Source organism: Cebus imitator, unplaced genomic scaffold (assembly GCF_001604975.1).
Source record: "Cebus imitator isolate Cc_AM_T3 unplaced genomic scaffold, Cebus_imitator-1.0 Scaffold31, whole genome shotgun sequence".
In the NCBI taxonomy this organism is placed as follows: Eukaryota; Metazoa; Chordata; class Mammalia; order Primates; family Cebidae; genus Cebus; species Cebus imitator.
This window is the reverse complement of record NW_016107346.1, coordinates 6,991,848-7,002,982: the sequence shown is the minus strand read 5'-3', so window position 1 is coordinate 7,002,982 and position 11,135 is coordinate 6,991,848. Positions and strand designations below refer to the sequence as shown.

General features: G+C 44.9%; 1 protein-coding gene across 4 annotated transcripts in view; it reads left to right on the top strand.

Annotated features, from left to right (window-relative positions):
* Window positions 1-11,135, top strand: part of SHLD1 (shieldin complex subunit 1) — a 72,898-nt gene that overhangs the window by 4,434 nt on the left and 57,329 nt on the right. For 2 of the 4 annotated variants that reach the window (XM_017523992.2, XM_037736906.1), the window contains exon 2: window positions 4,601-4,782. In XM_017523992.2, the coding sequence (XP_017379481.1) occupies window positions 4,601-4,782 (182 nt within the window). Of the gene's footprint in view, window positions 1-1,997; window positions 2,086-4,600; window positions 4,783-4,866; window positions 5,180-11,135 lie in introns of those variants that run through there. The other 2 variants (XM_037736907.1, XM_037736905.1) reach the window with 2 other exon arrangements.

Genomic DNA, 11,135 nt, shown 5'->3' with positions numbered 1-11,135 from the left:
GCTTTTGTTTTATTTTCCTTCCTAATTGCCCTGGCTAAAGCTTCTAGTACAATATTGAATAGAAGTGATGAGAGTAGACATCCTTATCTTGTGCCTAATCTTTGAGGGAAAAGCATTCAGTCTTTACCATAAAGTATAGTGTTAATTATGGATTTTTCTTTTTTCTTTCTTTTTTTTGAGATGGAGTCTTGCTCTGTCACCCAAGTGGGAGTGCAGTGGTACAATCTCAGCTCATTGCAACCTCCACCTCCTGGATATACCACCAAGCCCAGCTAATTTTTGTATTTTTAGTAGAGATGGGGCTTCACCATGTTAACCAGGCTGGTCTTGAATTCCTGGCCTCAAGCAGTCTGCCCACCTTTGCCTCCCAAGTGCTGGGCATGAACCATTATGCCAGCCTTTTTCTCTCTTTATTGTTTAATTTTTTAAAATTTAGCAACCTACTCAATAAAATATGGGTTGTTCAAAAATGCCCTTTATCAGGTTGAGGAAGTTGCTTTCTATTCTAACTTTATGGAGTGTTTTGATCATGAAAGGGTGTTTCACTTTGTGTGTGTGTGTGTGTGTGTGTGTGTGTGTGTGTGTGTGTGTGTGTATGTATGTGTATCTGTTTTGGGTTTTGTCCTTTATTCTATATAGCATATTACATCAATTATTTTCTTTTCCTTTCTTTCCTTTTTTCTGTTTGTTTGTTTGTTGTTTTTTGAGACAGAGTCTCGCTGTGTCACCCAGGCTGGAGTGCAGTGGTGTGATCTCGGCTCACTGCGACCTCCGCCTCATGGGTTCAAGCGACTCTCTTGCCTCAGCCTCCTGAGTAGCTAGGATTACAGGTATGCACCAGCATACCCGGCTAATTTTTGTATTTTTAGTAGTGATGGGGTTTCACCATGTTGGTCCAGCTGGTTTCAAAGCAGGGTATATTGGAGAACCTGAAGGAAATCCATTATTTCAGATGCAAGGACAGTGAGGGGGCCTGAGGTACAAGCTAAGGCTGGGGGATGTGGGCTAGAGAGGCTTCTTGGTGGTAATTAATGTCTCAGAGAAGGAAAGGAAAGGGATAATCTTTGGACCAATCCCATCTCTACTCTAAATATAAAAAATTATCTGGACATGGTGGTGCATCCCAGCTACTCAGGAGACTGGGCAAGAGAATCACTTGAATCTATATATAGACAAGGAAACAGGTTAAGTGACTTGTCCAATGTGATACAGCTAAAAAGTGACAGCAGGGGTTCAAACCCATTCTCCTTAACTTCACAAATGAGTATGGTTCTCCAATTCATGCTTCATTCGGCGAACAGAGTGAGTGTTTAAAAATGCAGATTGTAAAGGCCAGGCAAGGTGGCTCATGCCTGTAATTCTAGCACTTTGGGAAGCCAGAGTGGGAAGATGGCTGGCTTGAGCCCAGGAATTCAAGATCAGCTTGGGCAATATAGTGAGACCTTGTCTCTTACAAAAAAAAAAAAAAAAAAATTAGCCAAGTGTGATGTCTCATGCCTGCAGTCCCAACTACTCAGGAAGCTGAGGTGGGAGAATTGCTTGAGCCCAGGAGGTTGAGGCTGCAGTCAGCTATGATCACGCCACTGCACTCCAGCCTGGGCAACAGAGCTTTTATTAAGATATAAATGGAAATATGTGTTTTAAAAATATGATGGATTGATGAATGGGTAGAAATTTGGATAGATGGATAGTTGTATGATGAAGCAAATCATAGTAAAATGTGAACTGGGGAGTCTACGGGGTAGCTCTATGGATGTTTGAAACTTTTCATGTAAAATATTTGGAGAGAAGTGGCTGAATAGAAGAAAAATAAATGAAATTAAATCATAAGAATCTGTAGAGTAATAGAAGAATGGCTGTCTCCTCCTGGTAAACAGGTTTTTATGCACTGTACTTAGAGACTTCTCGTACCTGCAACCCAGGGCATCCTAGACTGTCCAGTAATGAAAAAGAATGTGTATTTATTTATTTATTATTTCAATTTTTTTTTACAGACAAGGTCTTGCTAAGTTGCCCAGGCTGGTCTTGAACTTCTGGCCTCAAGCAATCCTCCCACTTTGGCCTCCCAAAGTGATGGGACTGCAGGTATGAACCACTGAGCCCAGAAAAAAAGGAATATTTAGATTGCATAATTCAATAACTTTTTAAATTTTTTTATTATTTATATTTATTTATTTTTTGAGACAGAGTCTCACTCTGTCACCCAGGCTGGAGGGCAGTGGCACAATCCCAGCTGACTGCAACCTCCGCCTCCCAGGTTCAAGTGATTCTTCTGCTTCAGCCTCCCGAGTAGCTGGGACTGCAGGCGTGCGCCACCACGCCTGGCTAATTTTTTTCTATTTTTAGTAGAGACAGGGTTTCACCATATTGGCCAGGCTGGTCTTGAACTCCTGACCTTGTGATCTGCCCGCCTCGGCCTCCCAAAGTGCTGGGATTATAGGTGTGACCCACTGCACCAGGCCGTGTAATTAAATCACCCATAAGAGAGGAAAATAAGCACTTCTGGAGAAGGAAGTTGAACCACATTGTCAAAAGGTTTGGGACAAAGGATAATCATTCCATCTGCTTGGATCAGACCACAAGAAGGGTTTAATCTGCCTCCATTGCTTGTTTTCTACTTCTGTACAAATGCATTGAATCCCAAATAATGTATTTTATATGCACAAATACTTTTTTTTTTTTTTTTTTTAGTAGAGGCGGGGTTTCACCATGTTGGCCAGGCTCGTCTCAAACACCTGACCTCAGGCAATCCACCTGCCTGGCCTCCCAAAGTGCTGGGATTATAGGTGTCAGCCACTGCACCTGGCCATTTTTTTTTTTTAATTGAGACAGAGTCTTGCTCTGTCATCCAGGCTGGAATGCAGTGGCGCAATCTCAGCTCAGTGCAACCTCTGCCTCCCAGGTTCAAGTGATTCTCCTGCCTCAGCCTCCCAAGTAACTGGGACTACAGGTGTGTACCACGGCGCCCAGCTAATTTTTTATTTTTTATTTTTAGTGGAGACCGGGTTTAACCACCTTGGCCAGGCTGGTCTCAAACTCCTGACCTCATGTAATCCACCCACTTTGGGCTCCCAAAGTGCTGGGATTACAGGCATGAGCCTCCGCGCCTGGTCGACATGTCTTCTTTTTGTGGTCCAGTTCCCAGCTCGTGAGGTATTTGGTATTTAAGTTATTCTGAAAACAAAGAAAAGATAGGTATCACATCAATGTGCTATTTGTTTTCAAAAAGGATTCCATTCATTTCATATCACTGATGATACCCTCAGTTGATGGTGGATTTCAAGGCGCCTTTGCAGGCAGGCAGGATATGCCAGCATCATTCACTGACCTGTTTGTTCCCTTCCAGAAACCTCCAGAGCAGAATGTTAGGTAACTTGAAGGGAGAAGGGGGAGACAAAGTTGCCTGGTGCAGAGCTGTTTGCTGAAGCTTCAGGCTTGGTTGGCTAATACAGAACCTGTGAAAAGACAGGATGTTCTTGCTTCTTTAGGAAGCTTGATCACTCCACTCCTTTCAGGAGCAATCAGCTGATAGCTTGGCTTACTCTTGGCCTCAGCGAATGTGCACAACAGCATGTGACTGGGTGTCCTCAAACAAAAAGGTCTTGCCAGGTCTCACTGTTGATTTGTTTTTATACAGTTCCTATCTTTGCCTAATCACATGGTAGTTTAGGCTACAGCACTGGGGCTCTGCAGACACAAGAGACTGGAAGGCCACTGTGATACCACAACAGTCAATCTGAAAACTGAGAAGGCTACTGAATGACTAAGGGGCAGGTAGTGTGTATAGTTCATATATGCTGGACAGAAGGGTAATGAATGTCCCAGGTGAGATGGAGCAGGACAGCATGAGATTTCATCACAATACACAGAATGGTGCACAATTTAAAACTTATCAATTGTTTATTTCTGGAGTTTTCTATTTAATATTTTTGAATCATGGTTGAGTGAGATTAACTGAAACTGCAGAGAGCAAAGTCGCAGATAAGGGGGGATTACTGTCAGTCATTCTGATTTCACTGTTGTTTGACCTTTAAAATTATTGGCTGGGCGTGGTGGCTCACACCTGTAATCCCAGCACTTTGGGAGGCCAAGGCAGGTGGATCACGAGATCAGGAGATCGAGACCAGCCTGACCAACATGGTGAAACCCCTTCTGTGCTAAAAATACAAAAATTAGTCAGGCATGGTGGTGGGTGCCTGCAATCCCAGCTACTTGGGAGGCTTAGGCAGGAGAATTGTTCGAACCTGGGAGGCGGAGGCTGCAGTGAGCCGAGATCACGCCACTGTATTCCAGCCTGGCAACAGAGCGAGACTCTGTCTCAAAAATAAATAAATAAATAAATAAATAAATAAATAAATAAATAAATTGGGTGGGTACAGTGGCTCATGCCCATAATCCCAGCACTTTGGGAGGCTGAGATGGGAGGATTGCTTGAGCCCAGGAGTTCAAGACCAGCCTGGGCAACATGGTGAGACCCGATCTCTACAAAAAAAAACAATAAAAGTAAAAAACAAATAAAATGATTCAAGCTCTGGCTCTAATGAAGGATCCTGCTATGTGATGCCTTTTGTATTGCACTGTTCTATTTCTTCCATGGCAGGACTATGGCAGCTAAGGACGCCACTTCAGGCAGCCTGTCAGAGGAGAGCAGTGCTTTGGACCTGCCATCTGCGTGTGACATAAGAGATTATGTCCTGCAGAGACCCAACCAAGACACCAACAGTGAGGCTTTCAGTTCTGTGGAATTCCATTCTTTTCCTTGCTCTTCTGATGTGGATCCAGGTAATAAGCAGAGTTTAAAACTAACTTAAAAACAACCAGCAAATATACGGGTGTGTAATAGTTTGTTTCTCTCTCTTCCAATAGCAGATCTCTGAGAATGCTTCATTGTCTTAGGCAGAAAAACATCTTCCCTAAGCAAAGCTGTCAGGAGGGACTTCAAAGGACAGCTTCCCTGGCACAGCAATGACAGGGAGCTGTTTCCTGGATCTTTTCTTTGTTGTTGCTGTTAATCTCAGGTCCTTTTCTAATCTCCCCAGAACGAATTCAGAAGCAGGGGAATATTTGATTCAACAAAGACAGAGTGGAATTATTTTTTTGTTTTGTTCTTTTAAAACTTCAGAAAATAGCAATGTGAGCCTGTTATGTGTGATGAGTAATAAAAATAGAGCCTTTAGCATTCCTTTTATGCAGTGTGCTCTGGACTTAAGTAACAACCTTTCTACAAGGTTTTCTGACTAGATTGCCAAAGCATCTATTATTTAAGCCTAATGATAATTCCCTGATATAGGTAGTGACCGTCTTTAGTGGTAAAGTCCTCTCTTTCATGTTTCATGAAAATTAACATGTTTCGATGTTAATTACTTGATCTGAGTCTGCAGGTCCACAGGCCTGGATTTATTTATTTATACATTTATTTCTTGTTAGTTTGGGATCCCTGGGTTTATCACACAGACCTGGATTTAAAGTTCAGCTCTGCCACTTACTGACTGTGTGACTTGGGGCGTGTTCCTTAACTCCTCTGAGCTCCAGAATCATCTACAAAATGGTGATCAGGCCAGGCGCGGTGGCACATGCCTGTAGTCCCAGCTACTAGGGGGGCTGAGGTGGGAGGATCGCTTGAGTCCAGGAGTTCTGGGCTGTAGTACACTATGCCAATCGGGTGTCCACACTAAGTTTGGCATCAATATGGTGACCTCTCAGGAGCAGGGGACCACCAGGCTACCTAAGGAGGGTGAACTGGCCCAGGTCGGAAACGGAGCAGGTCAAAACTCCCATGCTGATCAGTAGTGGGATCGCGCCTGTGAATAGCCGCTGCACTCCAGCCTGGGCAACATAGCGAGACCCTGTCTCTAAAAAAAAAAAGAAAAAAAGTTAAAAGCAAATGGCGATCAGAATGCTTGCCCCACCCATCAGGTTTAACGTATAGTAAACCTGTAAGGTACTTAACATGGTGTCTGCCATCTATGGGTGCTCAGTCAATGTTGTTATTAACATTGAGAAATCCAAGTGGCCAGGTGTGCTGGCTCACGCCTGTAATCCTAACACTTTGGGAGGTCTAGGTGGGTGGATCACCTCAGGTCAGGAGTTTGAGACCAGCCTGACCAACACGGCGAAACCCCATTTGTACTACAAAAATTAGCCAGGTGTAATGGCGTATGCCTGTAGTCCCAGCAACTCTGGAGGCTGAGGCAAGAGAATCACTTGAACCCGGGAGGCAGAGGTTGTAGTGAGCTGAGATCACGCCACTTCACTCCAGCCTAAGCAAAAGAGCGAAACTCTTGTCTTAAAAACAAACAAACAAAAAACCCCAAAGAAATCCAAATATATATTTTTAGAAAGAACTCACTTGGCACTAAGAAAATGTAGGCTTTAATGATGATGAATTCAGTGATGACTGTAGGTAGGACATGTAACTGTCATTGCCTTCAAGAATTCTATGGAGAAATATATTTAAACTCCTTTGGGATTCTCTTCTAATTTTCAGGACGTAATCAGGATCAGCAAGCCTCCCGTTTAATTTAGTACCTGACTGTGTTAGTCCATTCTCCCACTGCTATAAAGAGACACCTGAGGATGGGTAATTTATAGAGAAAAGAGGTTTAATTGGCTCATAGTTCTGTGGGCTGTACAGGAAGCATGGCACCTTCTGCTGGGCTTCAGTCAGGGCGGAAGAGGAAGGGGAAGCCAGCACTTCACATGGCTGGAGCAGGAAGAAGAGAAGGGGAAAGTGCTACACACGTTTAAACAACCAGATCTCATAAGAACTTAGCACCAAGGGGATGGTGCGATCAACCATTCAGGAGAAACTGCCCCATGAACGGCTCACGCCTGTAATCTGGCATGTTTTGAGGCTGAGGCAGGAGGATCCCTTGAGTTCAGGAGTTATGAGACCAGCCTGGGCAACATGGCAAAACCCTGTGTCTACTAAAAAAATTTTAAAAATTAGCCAGGTATGGTGTTACGCACCTGTGATTCCAGCTACTCTGGATGTTGAGGTGGGAGAATCACTTGAGCTCAGGAGGTGGAGGTTGCAGTAAGCCATGATTATGCCATTGCGCTCCAGTCTGGGTGACAGAGCAAGACCCTGCCTTAAAATAAAGGGCAAGGGGGACCAGATCACCACAGCTTCCCAACAACTGAGAATGGTATCTTTCAGCCATGACAGGAGCAGGGAATCAGGACACCAGAATCAAATGGAAGCCCAGACATTGTGTTATTTAATAACATCATCTCTAATAGTTCACCCTAAGCAGAAATAAACGTGCTCAGGTGTATCTACCACAAAGAGAACTTCACTCTGACATCGCTAGGAGACTTTTACATAGCATGGAAGGCTGTTGATTTTTCTGTAAACATTCCAGAGCTATATTTTGTGAGAAATTGTCTACAAAAGTCAATTTGGAGGCTGAGTGTGATGGCTTATGCCTGTAATCCCAGTACATTGGGAGGTCAAGGCAGGTGTATTGCTTGAGGCCAGAAGTTCAAGGCCAGCCTGAGCAACATGGTGAAACCTCATCTCTACTAAAAATACAAAAATTAGCCAGGCATGGTGGTAGGCGCCTGTAAGCCCAACTACTAGGGAGGCTGAGGCACAAGAATCACTTGGACCCGGGAGGTGGAGGCTGCAGTGATCCAAGATCACACTACTGCACTCCATTCTGGGTGACAGAGCGAGACTCCATCTCAAAAAAAGAAAAGTCAGTTAGGAGAAGTTATGATTGGTAATCTGGCCGTTACCAAGCAACGAACTTGAGGTGACAGCCTTAAACTCTGAAGGAGGTCACTGCCCTAACAACCCAACCTGATTTACTCCCACCTGACCATTTTCCACCTCAAGTTTCAGAATTGTCCAGGGGGCTGGGTTTTTTATTTATAAGTTGAGTCCATTTTCTTTCCTTGCCTTTTGTTCATAGGTAGCTGTAGTTATGGGTTAGCTGTAGTTGTGGGTTCTCCCCCCTCAGCCCTTCAGCAGGCTTTTGCTGACATTTTAATCTAATTCTGATAACTCTGAATCTATTGTTTGCTCAGAGTCATGCCCACCTTAACAATGATCTCTATTGGGGTACTGATAGCCACCATTCTATCTCAGATTCTTAACACCTCCAGTTCCCCAGCCAGATTGATGTTCTCGGTTTGCATACTTGCTGTTATGTGTTGTGAGGAAGTTGATCTTCCAGAGATTGGTAAATTTAGCCAAGGTTTCCAGTTGGAAAGTCATTTAGGGTGACTCTGCATTGGTCTCTGCCCATCCTGTGAGGCACACACTGTTGGCTACCTTCATATAGCTTGTGCTTGGCTCAAAATAGAGTTGAATTGGCAGAGTATGGCAGGTTGCTTACTTCTGAATGGGAGTCTAAGGGTGAACTTGGGACCTGGCTCCCCCGGCTACTGGGTGAAATAGAGCCAAGCTTTGATCATTAGGATTCATTAACTTGGTATAGTTTTTACAATTTCTTTTTTTCTTTTTCTTTCTTTTTTTTTTTGGAAACAGAGTCTTGCTCCGTCACCCACGCTGGAGTGCAGTGGTCTGATCTCAACACACTCCAACCTCTGCTTCCCAGGCTCAAGCAATTCTCCTGCCTCAGCCTTTTTAGTAGCTGGGATTACAGGTGTATACCACCATGCCTGGCTAATTTTTGTATTTTGAGTAGAGACAGGGTTTGCCATGTTCGCCAGGCTGGTCTCAAACTCCTGGCCTCAAATGATCTGCCCACTTCAGCCTCCCAAAATGCTGAATCACAGGCGTGAGCCACCACACCCAGCTTGACCATAAGGGTTCAGTCATATCATCCCTGTTGTCAGACTCTTCAGTCAAAATCCAGACACACAGTTGGCAAGGAGCTGGGGCTCACACTGGAAGAGTGGCATAGCCTGGTGGCACAGAACAGCCTGGCAATAGGCACGCTGGAGAAAATACTCAGAAATCCAGGCAGGTGGCAGACAGTATGCAGGCAACTTCTCAGTGGGCAGCAAGATCCCAGCTTCCAGGTTGGAGTCAGCGTCACAGTTCTAACCCCTGGAAGAGTAGTAGGCCAAGGAAGGGTGACCTTATTTTAGGAGGCAGCAGGGACCGCTGCAGAACCCAGTTACGAGAACATGGGCCCAGGCTTAAGCTTAACTTGTGTAAAGCATTCCCAATTTCACTTTGCAGCTGCCTCTGGCTATGGACCTATCGTTGCCCTGCTTTTCCCAGCCAGGCTTTTTGAAGGGGCTGCCTGCCTTCCTCCTCCTCATTTCTTCATCTCAGGATTGCTCCTCATCCCCGGGCATGTAGCCTCTACCTCCATCCCCCTCCGGACTAAGCCTGTCCTTGCTCAGATGCCGGTGATCTTCCATAGGAGCCAAACTGGAGGGACACTTCTCTGACCTTACACTTTGTGTCCAACTGCCATATCACTGTTCATGCCCTAGAGGAATGAATTGGTAGCAAGGACATGAGACTTAGCACTTTTAAGAAAACTCAAAAGCCTTAGTCATTCCAGTGTGAGTATGCAAAGACGGGTAAAACTAGTCTATATGTATCTAATAAAGACAAAGTCCATCTGGCCTGAAGTTCCCACCCGGCCACTCGTCATGCAATGCTGGTAAAATAAACAACTTTTCACATAAGGCAGGTGCAAGATTATGACATCCTCCCCTCAGCCCTTCCTAGTGAGATATGAGGGAAGGCCTGCTGCTGCCAAATAGGTCTTCCTGAGGGTGGGTGTGGAGGCTCATGCCTGTAATCCCAGCACTTTGGGAGGCCACGGTGGGAGGATTGCTTGAGCCCAGGAGTTCGAGGCTATAGTGAGCTGTGATCTACCACTGTACCCTAGCCTGGGGGACAGAGTAAGACCCTATCTCTAAAGAAAGAAAAAAATAGAATGTTCCTGGTATACTTTTTCCATAACATTCTTCTGTACAGGTCTCTTTGAGAAGTCATTTTACACTACTTTTTTTTGGTAGACTGAGCTTTGCTCTGTTGCCCCTGGCTGGAGTGCAGTGGTGCAATCTTGGCTCACTACAACCTCCACCTCCTGGGTTCAAGTGAGTCTCCTGCCTCCGCCTCCTGAGTAGCTGGGATTACAGGCACCCACCACCATATCCAGCCAATTTTTATATTTTTGGTAGAGATAGGGTTTCACCATGTTGGCCAGGCTAGTCTTGAACTCCTGACCTCAAGTGATCTGCCCACCTTGGCCTCCCAAAGTGTTGGCATAATAGGCGTGAGCCACCACGCCCAGCCAATCTTACACTACTTCTTTCCTGCCAGCTCCAATCAAAAAGCTCCTCTGCCTTGTTTTCAGGACTCTGTGTAATCTGCTGCCTGGAATATTTGTTCAAAATATTTAACAACCAATAGAGCAGTACTGCAATATTTCAACAACTGGCATGGTTGTACAGGTGCACATGAGCTGAAGTGAGGCTCCTGCTGCTGTCCAGCTACACATGAACACAGGCCTGCCCGCCGTGTTGGGCTTCCTTTTAGGCTGAACCAACCCTTACTGCCTTAGCTGCATGGTTCTCCTCTCTGGTATGCGCCCCCTCCTCCCTGGTCAACTCCAGTCCACTCCAGGGACACTGAGTTGAATCCATTAATTAGTCCCAGGTACAGACTTGTTGCTGGACTTGAACTCCCTGCCCGTTAGATACTTGTTTCCTTTCCCCTTTGCTGTTTGGCTCAAGGGAAGCACAGAGAATACAGAATGGAACAGCTGAGTTAAGAAGCAGATGATCTTGGTTAAACCTCTCAAAGCAAGGTCACAAAGGTCACCAGCAGGCCCAGTCCCGTGTGTACTTCCATAGCTGGATAAACTCTGGGTAGTTCATGTGGCGTATCTCACCTTGCCCTGCGAAACCTTTGTCCTGGAGAGCATCCAAGGTGCTTTCTAATACAGGAGAAGGAGTTTCTCTGAAGTCATTGTTAGACATTATAATACAGATGTAGGAAATCTCAGCCCTTTCCTCAAACTTGAACTTCTGCCTAAGAGCAGTGTTGGGGAAACTGGCTTTGTGTATACAGCAAATCGAATGTTAAAACACAATGAGTCTTTGATGATTAAAGGCCCTAGCTGGCAGGCAGCTATAAGTCTAAAGTAAATAGTGGTTTAATGTACCTTTCGTCTTATTCTGGGAATTTTTTTTTTTTTTTT